This window comes from Etheostoma spectabile, chromosome 9, assembly GCF_008692095.1.
Source record: "Etheostoma spectabile isolate EspeVRDwgs_2016 chromosome 9, UIUC_Espe_1.0, whole genome shotgun sequence".
In the NCBI taxonomy this organism is placed as follows: Eukaryota; Metazoa; Chordata; class Actinopteri; order Perciformes; family Percidae; genus Etheostoma; species Etheostoma spectabile.
The window spans coordinates 37,885,926-37,901,814 of NC_045741.1; the positions used below are offsets into that span (position 1 = coordinate 37,885,926).

General features: G+C 42.3%; 1 protein-coding gene across 2 annotated transcripts in view; it reads left to right on the forward strand.

Annotated features, from left to right (window-relative positions):
* ncanb (neurocan b) overlaps positions 1–15,889 on the forward strand; it is a 141,716-nt gene that overhangs the window by 30,387 nt on the left and 95,440 nt on the right. For both annotated transcript variants that reach the window (XM_032526440.1, XM_032526441.1), the window contains exons 2-4: positions 2,039–2,121; positions 15,059–15,288; positions 15,425–15,593. In XM_032526440.1, coding sequence (XP_032382331.1) covers positions 2,049–2,121; positions 15,059–15,288; positions 15,425–15,593 — 472 coding nt within the window. In that variant the 5' untranslated portion in view covers positions 2,039–2,048. The remainder of the gene's footprint in view (positions 1–2,038; positions 2,122–15,058; positions 15,289–15,424; positions 15,594–15,889) is intronic.

Below are 15,889 nucleotides of genomic sequence, written 5' to 3' on the forward strand. Positions count from 1 at the left end.
TTTGGAGCCGTGACTGTTTTGGTAGCTTCTTTGTAGCTACATTAAAGTGTGTGTAAGAAAGTAGGAAACACACTATTAAAGGCACACTATAAGGCTTAGGGAAAAAAGTCACTCCGGTTTGGCAAAAAATGCTTCTTTCAACTGTGAGGACTGCTTTGAAGAGCCCAGTTCTTTAGTTACATACAGCATGGTCACCTCACATTGCCAATGTGTCACCCTCAATGCAGCCACACTCAGTAAAACACCCTACCTTCCAATCTCTGTCCAATTTAGTGATGCGCTCTAAAGTGGAGACCAGCTTTTCTTCATAAGAAAGGTGGAGAACAAAGAGGCTTCAAGGAAACCTGAAATAAAGCTCCTCCTAAAAGGTCTATTATAGCAGTGGCTGCCCTGTATTCAAGCACAATACCTCATCAAAAGTCTGAGATACAGATGTAGATGTAAATTACGCTATTAAAATAACAGTAGCAGTAGTTCATAACATCCCTTAAAAGGACTGAATGATTTGCAAAGGGACTTTAATCTGTCACAAGTAATGTAAATCTGCACCAAACACCCTGAGTCTGTTAAATGAGCTTCCACTCAGCTGTGGCACTGCAGAGGCATTTGGTATGAGGTCAGTGTTTTTGTCCTTGGCTGTACCTTTGAGATTGAGTCAGAGCGACCAGCGCTGCTGTAACTGACACTGGCTATCTGTGTCCAGCATCTCCACTACCCCCCCCCCCCCACCCCCCCCCACCAAGGTCCTCTCCTGCCTCGGGCCCTGCTCGGCCGCCACGTCTCTAGAGATGGCATATTCATTATTTACACTCAGGGTTTCTCAAGCTTCACGGCAGGGGCTGACCTACCTCATTTGTTCTCTGTCTCCTGGCTTCTGTGACACATATTAGCAGATAGTCAAATATACACGAATAAACATATTTTAAGGGAGTATGAAATGACATCAGCCCATTTGCTTGCTCTTGGCTGCTGTAAGCACATAACATAAAACTGAAGTGTTACACTAAAGACATTTTGGCTATAACACAACATTTCCGCCCCACAATTTACACTGAGATTCTTTACCAATCTAAATGCCAGTGTGTGTGTGTAAGACTGGAACCAAAATCCCCAGTCACTTTCTACAAAAATACAATCTTTCTACATAAACCTATGCAGATATGCCATACAGTAGATGGCTCCTATCAACCTGGCCCTCAAATAGATCTTTTTTTATGTTTAATGTGACAGTGCCTATGCCGCTTTGATACTTTCCTGCTGCGTTTTCAGCATGTCATGTGCAACAAGGGAACCCAGAGGTCCAGCATGTTAGTTTGACTCCAGTGATCTTTTGTGTGCTGTTTCCCGAAAAAATATCTTGTTTTTCTGCACACAGCTGTGTTGGTATACTCTTTTAATCCCATACCACATATCAAACAAGGTAAACTGTACATTGAATATTTGTTCCAGAGATTTTGTCTCAGTCATTGATGGCAGCTGCTCTGTTATCTAAAATCTAACCTTTTTAATTTGGGTCCTTAGTCAAGAACATTTAAACTATTTTAATCACTTGGATAACTTAATGTAACTTAATGTAGATTTCCATTCTAAAGACACGCAAGCCTGGTGGTTTTGGGAAGTAAGTGAGCATCTGGTCTATGAAACACTCTGGGAAAGTTGCCAGTCCACCACAGTCAGTCTGGTTCGTCTGTAAGGTGTAAAGATAATTTAGTATACTTTAATTTATGGTCACATTAAGACAGCTTTATTTGTATAGTCATTAAAAGCATTTAAGCACAGCTACAATCTCAAAGTGCTCCAGAAGACTTCTTCACTCCCACATTTTGGAACATTGAATTAAAATGAAGAATGAATTGACTGCCCTCTATCCTAAGGCCCTCGCTGAGAGAAAGGAATAAATCCTATGAAAAGGAATTGCAACTGGTGACTCATCCGAGCATGCAGCGCGTGTCAGATGAGCCCCACAAGGGCAATGTGTTGCTTTCACTTTCCTTTGTGTACTCACATTCCCTCCTTCTCTCTCCATCTCTGTCTCCAGGTGCAGCAGGATGCAGGGCGTACTGCCTGAGTGTGGACTGCAGCCCCTGCTGGCCCTCCTTCTGCTGCAAACTCTGGGCTGTGGTGAGTCCTCATTAAACTGTAGGCAGTCCCCGTCACCTGTCCCACTGTGTTGGCAGTACATAACTCCATATAATAATAACAACAGCAACTTTCTATCAGCCTTCAGGTCATATACTAAATGTATATATACAAAACTGTAACAAACCAAACAAACAAACAAACGGATTTTTGTATATAATATAAACAGAAAATTTTCTCATACTCAATCATCTTATTCTATAATATCTGTACATAAATATTATATATAATATCTAATAAAAAATATACACAATCAGATGTGCGTCAATCTGACAATGTTCATCACAGTTAATAGTAGTGGAAATAAAAATAAAAAAACGTTTACCTTCTGAATTGTACATTTGATAGACTGCTTGTACAACCCTCCTGCAAATCAGGATGTTGGATCCCCTTCAAAATACCCTCTATAGATCAGGACTGTGTGTTTGGATCCACCTCCTGTCAGATACCAGCTTCAATGTAGAGGATGTGATAAATGATCTCCCCAGTGCAATTAAACTGGGATGAATATATCTGCTCAAATTCCTGGTTGGATGAGCTCCAGAGGCGTTCAACCTCTATATCCCATCTTCATCACATTCTTGTGAATGCAATGTTTTAGGACCCCTGGTGGTCTTCACATTCGGCACAACCATCCAATCCGACTTAAGGATGAGAATTAGATTTTGGTGGTCTCACAAAACACCTTGACCAGTTACAACAGTATAGACCCTTTGCACAACACGTAACGACGCCATGACGGACGGCAGAATCACCGGAATCACAAGCTAAACGGTGTAGAAGATGAGCAGAAAGTTTCATTAGTTTCATCAGTTTAAAACAAATAACGCTAAATAAACTGTAATAATAATACTATCTTCTTCTTTATGGCTTCTTCTTGATTCAGTCTAAAATAGCGTTACTCTAACTAAACAGTGGGAAAAGCAGGCTACACCTAAATTAAGACTTTACATTAATAATAAAGACAAGTATTGAGTGATTGTATTTTAAAGGAGCACAAGTAACGCAGAACTGACGTAACACCTGTTATGTATTTGTTATTTTCAGTTTTCAGGGTCTTTTACATGCTGTGTCAGCTAGTGGTTAGCCAAATTAGCTGTTAGCTAAACTAACGTTAGCTTTTCGGTCGATGCTAACGGCAGAGCACTACTGGGGAACAGATCGTGCAGTGTCGTAAATCCTTGTTCATCATGACTATGATGCGCAAGATGTTCACGCATGCGCAGCACAGACACCTGCCTCTGGTTTGTTCACTGGCACAATTATAGCTCACTCTGGCTAACACTACGTAGCCCGATTGTGGGAAACAAATGACCATTCGTGAGTTGCAGACAGGTTAGCAAAATAAATGTCCCACCTACCCACGAATGAATGGTCACAATTCGTGGCTGGTGGCCCACGGCATCAGTTCGTAGTGTCGGTAGATTAACTTGTTAGATCTCCTCAGTCGCGTTGACATTTTCTTTGTCTGTCAGTCCATCCATTCCTTTCTGTTTCTCTTCTGTTCTGTACTATTGTCTTAGGCATTTGGCGCACCTCCACAGCTCAGCTACCAGCCCCCTGATTCATCTCCTTTCATCGGCTCATAATTACCCCAACAGCAAGACAGGGGCAAAAAGATGAGATGTAAAGAAAGAAAACGAATCTGAGATCTCCAACGCTCACATTCATCCTCTTAGCCAAATCTAAGAGACGGAAACAATTTGGATATTTTGTTAAATCTCCCAAGATATTTCTAATATATAAAATATATTTGCGGAGCTCATTAAACTTTGCTTTTAATTCGGCTGAAAAGCTGAAGTTTAGGATCTTAATCCTCTCATTATGTGTCAGCAAGTTATCCAAACTCTGGAGAGAGACTTGGCAGTTTGCATTTATTTGGATAATCATGTTACTGACTTTTTCTTAAGCCCTCGATTTAGCTGAGAAAAGGACAGCGTGACAGAGAAACATGTAACGGGGTTTATGAAAAGAGAGTTTTGGAGGCTTCAGTGTCATACAGCGACTCACACAGAAACTCGGCGACATTTATCTATCGGCTCTGGTCGCTCAACAGCCTTCCTATCTGTCTCTTTGGCAGTTTTATACAGAGCTCTGCAGGGAAGAGTATACAATACAAGCACTCACATCCCAGATTTCTTTTTTGCCCTCTCTATACTCTCCTTGTACTCCCCTGCTGAGTATCTGTGTGGACACGCATGTGTTTGTGCTTATGTAGGACAGACTGCACGTCCCCTCAGTAGACGCAGTGGCCTCCCCGACCGTCTGCTCCTCTCTGTGTTGTATTGTTTCTGCCTTCTGTGGAGGTAACGGACATGGCACCGGGGCCTTTCAGTGAGGGCTCTGAGAGTTGTGTGTGTTTGTATGTTTGTGCGGAAACCCTCAGGTTACATCTGCCTAGTAGTTTATTCATGCAGCCAACTTGCCAAGGCAGTGCGCACTTTGGCACCACACACACACACACACACAGACACACACACACACACACACACACACACACACACACACACACACACACACACACACACACACACAATCTTTGAGGAGCATTATATCACACTCACATCTATGTACTGTATATGTAGTTTGTCTTGGTCTTTCTTTCCATTCCGGAATTTTATATAATAATCAATGGGAGGTAGAAGACCACTGGGGGGGTTGGTACTAAAACTCACCCCGTGACACTTTGCCTGACAAACCAGAGATTGGATAAAAGGTGAGACGTGGGTGAGAAGGACAGATTGCGTGTGTGTGGATGATAGTATGAGCATGCCTGCACTTTTGTACAAGCACTCCCGTGCATGTGTATGTGTGTTTATGAATTTTAAAATGTTGGCTGCATGCCACACCAGATAAATGTATCATTATGCTTCAGAGGGTGCAGAATTAGTCACGGCAGCAACCTGCAGGGAGTTCCTGTGAAGCCTGACATGGCCTGGTAGGAGTCAGCTCAGACAGGGGGAAAACTGGAGTGAGATGGTTAATATTTGTCACGAGAGGACGAGGAGACAACATGTGGCATTCTGGGTCACAAAGCGATGATTAGAGTGTGCAGTAAAATATGCCTAAACACCAAGGAGAGGTGAAGTTTCCCTGTAACTTTTGACACCTTTTGATTTTGATGTGGTTTAAATATTAGTCTTTGGGTGTAAACATTTTTTATTTCAGTATATTTATTTCCCTTATTAATTTATTTCATAAAGCCCTAGGATAAACACAGTTTTTGCTCATTTGCTCAATTTTCAATTTGCGCTGCAAGCAAATTGGCATCTAATCGTGTGTTGACTTTGTACGCAATTGGCAACGCTTTTAAAATGTACTTGGCTGTGAAAACACAGTAATTGCTTACTTAATATTATCGCAGTTACCTGTGCTGTCTAGTAGTGTGTGAAGCAGTGTGATCAGATTTCGAAGCCTGATTCACTCCCCTGTTCACTAAAACACCACTGAATGTCTGGGTTTAGACATGAGCAGCTGAAGCGTCCGATAATAGTTGACGATTGATATTTGTTTGTCAGACATCTATGGGAATATTTAAATGGTTTAAAGGCAACACTAATTCTGCAGTCAGTCTAAGTGATAGCCCATAAACACCAAAAAAAACTACACCTAACATTATATCCACATTGACAGTCCTTCATAATGTTACATTAACGTTAGCTTAGCATACAAACAAGAGTAAGAGAGAAAAAGACAAGAAAAGAAAGGAATGTATGGAGAAGGGGAAATAGAGCACAATAGAAAAGGAAGAAGCCGCTGACAGTCGGAGGGATGTTTCAGGGAGAAGAAATAGTGCGAGAGAATATCAGCATGGCGACATCATTTCCGAACCCTGCGTGATGTCCGCCTGGCAGACCTGCTGTGCCTAGACGGGCAACATGAATGTGCACAGACAAACACAGTGAGGAGGTGCAGCTGTCTGTACATCTGACTGTAACTGTGTGTATTTGGGCGGGTATGTGTGTTTGTGTGTGTATCTTTGCATATTTGAGAGCGTGTGTACTTCCTGCGGGGGAAGACCGGCTGCACTGCCGTGAAAACACGGGCCAGTGATCAAACACAGTGGAAAAATAAGGTGGAAACCATTCCCTCCTCATTTAATTTACATCATACAGTACATAGACTCAGATCTGGTCTTTGAAGAGGCCACCTCCGAAGCATTGTGTGTGTGTGTGTGTGTGTGTGTGTGTGTGTGTGTTGTGTGTGTGTGTGTGTGTGTGTGTGTGTGTGTGTCAGCCTCAGCATTTTTCTCTCACTCCTCCTAAATGAAGTGCCCCTCTGTTGGCCGTCACCTTTGGCTCTCTGCCTATCCGTTCGATGACGCTACTTTGTGTAGTTTGCAGAGCAACTAACTTGTGCGTTCAGAGAGTTCAGTATATACACATGCGGTCCAGTTGTCCACCTGCCTCTTCTCCAATCATTAACTTTGACATCATGCAGCTATATCTGATGATATGATGATATCTCTTCAAGCTTCCCCACAAGGTTTAGTCTTTAGCGCTGGAGCACTGGACATCACTGCACATGTCACAGTGCAAAAGAGTACACACAATTATCAATACATATTATGCGTTTTACAGCATATAAAGTCTATTTTAATAAACGACAAACATATCAGGGTTTATGAGCCACTCATGTTATTTTCCCTATGTTTCTGGTTTTATCCATTTGTCTCTGTGCGTAATTCAAGGTCTTGTTAAAACGATGCATTTCGCCACATCCCCAACAAAACACCTGTTTTGTCAGACCATCCACTTGCACACAAACAAACCCACACTTGCTGGTGCTCTGTTCTGTTTTTTTTTTCCATTTCAGAAGGAAAACATTATTCAACTTCTTCCACTTGTTCAAAAAAGTTTGTTCTGCTTTATTTATTCAGTGTTTGTAGTATTCCAACAAGAACCATCTTCGGTTTGTAAAGTTTCCTTAAGAGAGAATAAGATCATTTAACTTGTATGAAATTGTACAGTAGTGTGAATGTAAATACGTTTTGGGGTAAAGTGGTTTCCTACATTTTCATAGATGGTAGCTATAATATGCGACTGTCAATTCATCGGGAGGTTCCTGGAAAGCAGTATTTACTTCAGTACAATTTTGAGAGACTTCCTATTTATTCTACTTAACAGTACACTTCCACTCATTCACATTTTAGTGGATAGAACTGTACATTTTACATGCCTGTAGTTACTAATTACTTTGGAGATTTAGATTTAACATACCAAATATTTGACTGGCAAATGAAATATGATTTCTTTGCAATGGTTAAAATACCCCAGAGCATATTACAGTATATAGTAGTGGGTAAACCTGGCTTCAGCTCTATTAGCTGCAACATCAAAATGCTTCTTGTAGAGCCAGAGCGCATCACGTCATAGTCTGAAAACCACGCCCACCGGAGGGGAAAACAGTCACCGCCACAATATACAACTAAGGGCTGAAATGCTGACAAAGTGCTTGTAGCTAGCTAAAAACATCTGATTTAAGCATGCCATAGGGTCATATTAGCAACCTATGTCTACCAGACAGGACAAGTTAGCTGTTAGTGAGCTGCTAATGTTAGCTATGTGTTAGCAAGGCAAGGCACTTGCAAACATAATACTGCATAGCTTTCTAATCATCCACATGTGACTATAACACAAGTTGCGTACAAAATGCTTAATCTTAATTTACAGATATATAGTGATCCTAAAACTGACATTTGGGTATTTGAGTTGGTACCGAAATGCTTGTTGCACACATAACGTTTTGCAAAGTCTGGCTAGTCCACATACAGCATTGGGGGATGGGAGGAAAACGTGCTCAGGTTTATTGGCATTTCTTTAAACCAATCAACCTTTGCTTGGGCGGTGCTAAGTACCAGAGAAAAGCAGCGGTGCCGCTGGAAAATACGCTTGGAAGAAACTTATTTTGGTGGAATATTTGTACGTTTAAAAAAATTTTAAGTCGTGGTACAGAAAATTCAGATTGGAGTTTAAAATACCAACACACATGATGCCCAAAGCAACAGAAATCCGGCCTTAATGAGTGAAATTGTGCTGATTTTCCGGCGGCAATAGAGCAATCCCTCAAGTGGAATGTCAAGGATATAGACTACGTCCCTGGGACGTGTTCCTATGTCCCAGTGTGTTGTTTGTAACTGTTTGTGAATGTTATGTTTAAACTTTTTTCTGAATATAATAAGAAAAAGAAAAATTGATCACAAAAAAGGATAGACTACTTAGTTAGTGTCAGGATCCCACATTCTCCACATTCTTCCTGCTGATTCATCACGTCTGTGTCTACTTTTGCCTTCATAAAAGCTCAGTTTTTTCTTTTTCTTTTAATATAGTAATGATCCAATAAAATACCAGTCTGGAAGGGGCGATTCTGTCAGTGCCCTGGATCAAGGCACTGGCTCAGAGCTGGAGTTGGTCCCCGGGCGCTGTAGATGGCTGCCCACTTGAGGGATGGGTTAAATACAGAGAATGGTTTTCGCTACATGTATGTGTATGTGACAATAAAGTCCCTTTACTTTAACAGAGTATTTATACTGTATGTATACTGAGGTATTGCTACTTTTACTTAAGTAAAGGAGCACTATGTAATCTGATACTTATTTTAGGAAAAAAAGGAGACATTTATAAAAGCTGCCTCTATTTCTTCTATACTTAATTACATAGTTCTTTCCAGGAAACTTTCTAGGAAGTTCTAAAACAATTATTGACCTGTAAAAGCATTACCATTGAGTCCATTTAATAATCCTCCTCTGTACTGCTCTAGTACATGAAACCACATCCATCATTCTCCAGATTAAAACCAACTCTGAATATAGAAGGAGCAGTTTGAGCTGGGCCGGCTGCAGTCCAATTGTTTGTGTTGTTTCAGCTGTCATTTCTTAACACAGTGATCAACTAATAGCACGAGCCTCTGTTGGACAGCTCATCTGTGATGATTTATGACTTACACACACTTCTCCACAAACAACACACACACACACATAGACGTACACACATAATCAGCTGACACACAGGCAGCAGGAGTGAAGTGGTGTTGACAGGAGAGGATGCACTCGATCAGTCCCAGTAGCTCTTTTGAGTGGCAGGCTGACGGGTCTGATGTGGGCAAATTGAAGACAAAGGGGCCTTTATCACCGGAAAACCTGATGCAGGCACTTCTGTAAGAAAGAAAGGGAGAAAGAATAAAAAGGAGAGGATGAGAACAAGGAATGATGTTTGCAATTGTGTTCTATTACTGTGAAAATGCCATTACCGCCCACCCCTGTGTCTGTTTGCAGCTCGGTGCCAGCCACATACAGGCTCTCCGACTGTGTTTAATAATTCGAGAGCACCTCTAAAGCGAAGACAGATGGGCCAACAGTGATGATCACGTAGATGCCACTGTGAACCAGCAGAAAGAAAATAAGATAATATGAGCTCTATGTGCAAGACGTTGGAAGTAGAGCTTCCGGGAGGAGGTAGAGTGTGTGCCCCTCTTAACATACAGACATAGAAAAACACGGGACGAGGTCAATAAAAATTGGCTGTTAAAGGTCCCATGACATGGTTCTCTTTGGTTGCTTTTATAAAGACCTTAGTGGTCCCCTAATACCATATCTGAAATCTCTTTTATATAGACCTTAGTGGTCCCCTAATACTGTATCTGTATGTCTTTTTCCCAAAATTCAGCCTTGGTGCAGAATTACAGCCACTAGAGCCAGTCCCACAATGAGCTTTCCTTAGTATGTGCTATTTCTAAGTCTGTAGCTTTTGAGGAGTGTGGGGGGGGGGGGGGGGCAAGGTGGAGGCTGGGGGTGTGGCCTTGACCAACTGCCACTTTGCTCGTTTGAAAGCCACAATGTCTCTCTCTTTCTCATGGATGGGCCAAATTCTCTGGACGGGCAAAGCACAGAAAGGGTAGGTAACCTTTCCCCTTATGACCTCATAAGGGGGGAGGTAACCTTTCCCCTTATGACCTCATAAGGAGCAATATTCCAGATCGGCCCATCTGAGCTTTCAAAGGCAGAGCAGGATACCCAGGGCTCGGTTTACACCTATCGCCATATCTAGCCACTGGGGAACCAAAGGCAGGCTGGGGGAACTCATATTAATGTTAAAAATGTCATGCCATGGGACCTTTAACATTTAACAAAATCCCATCACACTGGCATGGACTTAACTGTCCGATGAGTTGTACAGAAGACATAAATGCTCTTTTGCTTCAGTGCTTCTCTTGCTTTGTATCAACATTCAGCTTTTGTATTTCCTCTTCTTTTTCATCTTGCAACAGCCTGGTGAGCCTTGTTTAGAAAAGGGTGGCAAAGAGCAATATGAAACACAGATAGATATCAAACAAAAGACAGCCTCTTGGGGGTTAAGCTTGTGATAACATTTCCATCTAAATGCAGATTTGATAAATCAATGGCGGAGGAAAAGAACAATTGGGGGGACACCCCACCTGGTGTCCTTCACGTTGCAATTTTGGCTTTTCAAAGGGGTTCTGCAATTGATTTCATTTTATTTAGTTTTGCAAATTGCAACACCAGCCAGGAAACAAAGACAAACATGTGTCCAAATGAAGGGGATCGAAAGAGTAAAAGGGTGGAGTGGGGGGGGGGGGGGAGAGAGAGAACATGAATGTGAATGAGATTGTGAAGCTTGGTTGGCTCCATTTGTGGCACTGTCTTGCCCATTGGCAACATAAATAGCTTAATGTTACCCAAATGGTGCTTATCCAGGTGGAACCTGGCAAGAAACCGGCGAGCAGATTAAACGTTATTGATGCCTCTTAGCCGAAGAATACATTTTCCTGTTTTTTTTCCTAGCAAGCTCTCGGCAAGGTGGTTCAGAAATTGCAGTTTGATTGTCTTCTGGATCGTGCATTACTGTGTGTCAGTGTGTGTGTTTGAAGGGGCGGGGCACATGCGTAAGTGTGTGGTAAACAAAGATGAGTGCCACATCCTCGAGGGGGATAAAGCAAAGAGAGTGACAGCTGGCAGTGGAAACTAATAGCCTCTGGTTTTAGTGTGTGTGTGTGTGTGTGTGTGTGTGTGTGTGTGTGTTGGTGTGTGGGGTGAGCGAGCATCAATGTGTCACTTTGCCAGTCTTAACACACTGCTCTCTGAATCACAAAAGTGCATCTCTACTTTTTTTCCATCACATCCTCTTGACTCCTTTTCCACATCACATCACTCCAATTTTCCCGTTACACAGACCTCCAGCTTTTGTGGTTTATGTGTTTTACCTGACTCGCCTCCTTCCTTCGCTCACAATCACATACTGTTATTTCCTCTGTCAGTGTGAGACAAAAGTATATTGCTTTTGCTCTTAAGTTAAACAAATTCCAAGTGCATCAATTTTCCTCTACTCCTATCCCTATTGCAGAGTGTGTGGAGCACAAAGTGAGGGGATAGAGCCACTTTGTGCTCAACAATGTTGTGTAACTCTCAAAATTGTAATTTCCACCTGTATTCACTAAAGTACTTTGAGTGCTTTTGTTGATAAAAATGGAAAAGTTTAATCCTGCAAGATATACAAAAAAGAGACATACACAAAAAAGTGCATCTGCTCCGACAAAAATGATAAATGATTATTTGCAAGAATAGTAATTGTAATAGTTATAGTAATAGTAACCCTGATTAGTTAACAGACACTCTGTAACAGACCCAAAGCAATAGTTCAACAATTTGGGAAATACGTTTATTTGCTTTTTTTGCTGAGAGTTTGATGAGAAAATTGATACCACTTTTATTTTTTATGCTTGTTTGATGCAAATGAAGCTACAGCCAGCAGTCGGATAGCTTAGCTTAGCAGGAAGACTGGAACCAGGTGGAAACAACTAGCCTTGCTCTGTCAAATTGTAACAAAATATAGATATAAAGTGGCAATTAGTGAGATTTAGAGGTGCTGGTAGGTGAGTGTTGTTGCCTTCAGACAAAGCCAGGCTTAATGAATGTACCTTTATATACAGTGGACTGAAATAACTGACATAAAGCATACAGTAAGACAGAAACAGAGTAAAGAATAAAGTGCTCCTTTTAGCCCACCCACAACCTCTTAAAAACAACTAAGACAACCACAAAAAAACAAAAACAACAAGAACACAGAAGGTTTTCACAGTTGGGGCATGCTCAACATAATGAGTCAAAATGGCTTACCATTGTGTGTTATCTGGAAATGTACTCTGAGATCTCAGACTATGCTTTACAATATCCATCCCTAATATAGTCCAAGACAGGGTCCCGAATTTTGAAAAAAGCGAAAAGGCATGTCTCTGAGCCAGAAGCTAATGTCTTCTAATGGGAGGAGTTTGAACACTCTCCGAGTCCATTGTGAAATCGGGGGAACAGAGTCCGAGAACCACACCACAGAAGAAAAATGCCTCTCCTTGCATTAAAGAGAAGCACCTGCAGCAGCTTTAGTTGGAGGAGCCGAGACCTGATGCTTTAGGATTTAACCCCAGAGTACAGCTGACGGGAATTAGAAATAGATTTTTTCTTGAAAATAACATAAATTTTCTCACATATTTGGACCCAGAAGTCATTAATAATTTCTTATTTCTTAAACTTAATGCGTGAACTGTTCCTTTTAAAATGATTTTTCCTTATGCACACGGGAAAAAATTCTAATAAGGGTAGTCATTGTTGGCGACCCACACTGCTTTGCTTGTTTATTCCTCTCCTACCCTTTTGTCTCATTTTATCCTTTTGCCTTTGAAAGCATCATGCATTTTGTTTCACAGGTCACCTCACTCGACGGGCCGAACTCCTCTCGAGTGTGAAACGAGAGGCCATTTCAGAGCACAAATCCTGTTTGATGCTGCCATGCAGAGCAACATAGATCAGTTGGTCGGGTTGTTAGCCAAGTTAGCCAAGTAGCGCTTGTCTAAGACGTTGTCACTGGGAGAAGGGAAAGGAGTGGGTATTTATGTGTGTTCATGTGTCTGCGGGGAGGAGAAAATGTGATGGGAGGGCTGATGTTAAGCTATCAAGGTAGAGGCACTCAGCCTCTTAGCGTGAGCAACTGCAACAGCATAACGGCAGCAGGAATGAGCAATGACAGCAATCCGCACGTCTGCTATTTGTGTCTGCTCAAAGTCACATTAACCATCCAGTAAGGAATGAAAAATGCCAGCTTCAAAGTGTGGTGTGTGTGTGTGTGTGTGTGTGTGTGTGTGTGTGTGTGAGAGAGAGAGAGAGAGAGAGAGATAATTCCAGTGTGCATATAAGACAAAAATAGGCGCTCAAAGCTGAGGCAACCGATTTAAAGTTAATCTAAAGCATCATCAATGGCTGAGGGGGAAAATCTAATCCTGAAAGTAACACAAAAAGGCAGCATATCTTAAAGTATAGGAGGCTGAAGATAAAACAAAAAATATGATTTCCAGTTTCCAGAAAACTGAATCTACTGAAGCTGGCAGGTGGTCGTACTGCGGGTGAGGAAGAGGAGAAAGAGAATGACAGGAGATGGGTAGAAAAATGACAGCGCGCACAGGAGGATGGAGAGGTTGGGCAACTCACACAGCAGTGTGAAAAACGTTGTTCCACAAATCTGCCTTTACAGATTACAGGCAGGAAGGGCCGTCCCTGTAGCGTGTAGCTTGCACCCAAGTGTGTGTGAGGAGAGCAGGACACACACCCACAAAGTGGTGTGCAATGCAAACTGCCACTAATCAACATGTTCATTTTCTCCACCTTCAACCGTTCCGCCCACCTTGGGAATGCTTCTTTCAGTTTTTTTGCTCTCTTTCCTTCATCTTACGCTGCTTCACTCATAACCAGCCCAAATATCTCAATTGGTAGAGCAGGTGCCCATCTATAGAGGTTTACTCCTCGACGCAGCGGGTCTGGGTTTGACTCCGACCGGCGACCCGTTGCTGCATGTCATTCCTCTTCTCTCTCCCCTTTCATTTCTTCAGCTGTCCTGTAAAAATAAAAGCCCAAAAATGCCCCAAAAATAAAAAATGGTAAAGTCAGGAGAGCACCAAAGTCAACATACACGTATCTAAATCTGGACCACGTTTCTAGTGTGGCTAAAAAGTGTCTATAGCTGATTGAAAATTCGTGCCTTGATGGTGGCCTTTGGTGCAAGATTAGACGTCCAGTAGTAACGTGTTTTTTTTCCAGCATTCTCAGTAGTGAGGAGAAAGGGAATAGTGACTGATAAGGAAGCTAGAAAAGAATTGGATTAGGCTTAAGGCTTTACAGGTAAACCTCATCCGCACACTGTGCACATTGGGTAAACAGATGCAGATTGAGCTCAGAGATGATAACCTGTATTACTGTTTTGTATGAGTGGAATTCACATTCGCCCTCTGCAATGTAAATGAGCCACCTTTTCTTCTTCAGGCAAGGTGACACAGGATTAGAGTATAATGATAATGTATGATGGGACTCTACCGGTGTAAAATGAGTTGGGCGAAAAAACAACAAAGAAAAATGCAGTGAAATATAGCAGAATTTTGCTGAACAAAGCAGCTGATACCAGAGCTCCTCTAAACGCACCGCACTGAATTTCTCATGAAAGCCTTTCTCTCTGTCATCAGTTGTTTTGATGAAAGTAATATTTGTATCTTTATAGTGGTGGTGGTGCTTTAATCTGCAAAGAGGTGGTTGATATCGATCCCATAATGCACATCCAGATTTGATGTATGGCTTAGGTAAAGACTTTTGATATCTTCCCTCCACAGTCTATAGTCCTGCCTCCCACTGTTCAGGTAGCACAGAAATGGTTTGCTGGATCAATGGCCGATAATCAGACAGCCACAATGAGCCTCTGTTCTTTCCCTCTTATGCCACAACCAGCAGGATTTGATGTAACAAAGGAGCGTGGAGGGTGGAGAAGCATTAACTAACGGCTTTTCATTGTAATCAGAAATAACGTCCTGTGGCTTAATGTACAAGTCGGCATTGATCGTCCTCTCCTTTTCTCTCCTCACCTCTCAGGCGTAACCAACGCCGACACTGTGGTGAACATGCGGAAGGTGACCCATCAGACCATTAGCGAGGAGCTGTCCAAGACTGTTCTCCTCCCCTGCCTCTTCACCCTCCGCCCCAGCGCCAGTTCATCCCATGAGCCCCCCCGGATCAAGTGGACCAAGGTTTGGGGCCAGAGAGGCTCCGACGGCCTGCAGAAGGAACAGTCGCTCCTGGTGGCCAAAGACAATGTGGTCAAGGTACAATAAAGGCTGATGGGGACCACTGGGAAATATTTTGTGTCAAGTTTTTTGGGGAAAAAACTACAAATGGCTCGGTGGTGTATTGGTTCTCTCCCTCTCTCATTTTTACTCCCTCCTCTCTCTCTTCCCTCAGGTGAAGAAGGCCTTCCAGGGCCGCGTGACACTGCCTGGTTACAATGAGAACCGCTACAACGCCAGTCTTGCTCTGACAGGGCTACGTTCTAGCGACTCTGGCCTGTACCGCTGTGAAGTCGTGGTGGGCATCAGTGACGAGCAGGACACAGTTCCCCTGGACGTCACAGGTAAATAAAAGGACATTTCTTTTCTGATTAAGGCAGCCATTTTGAATTGACGTCACACTTGGGGTGGGAAATGTCACGCTAGAGCAAACCTAGCTGTATGCTAGTCACATTACGCAAACACAAGGATTTCCTTTGTCTAATAATAAGTCATAAAAATGTATTTATTTCAAGAACCTCGAGAATGCATTTGGTTCACATTTCAAGGAAACATCGCATCATAGTCAAGTAGCTAGCTCAGGTAGCTAGCAGCTACAAGCCAGTACATTTTACTAACTACTTACCTGTAGTTATTATTT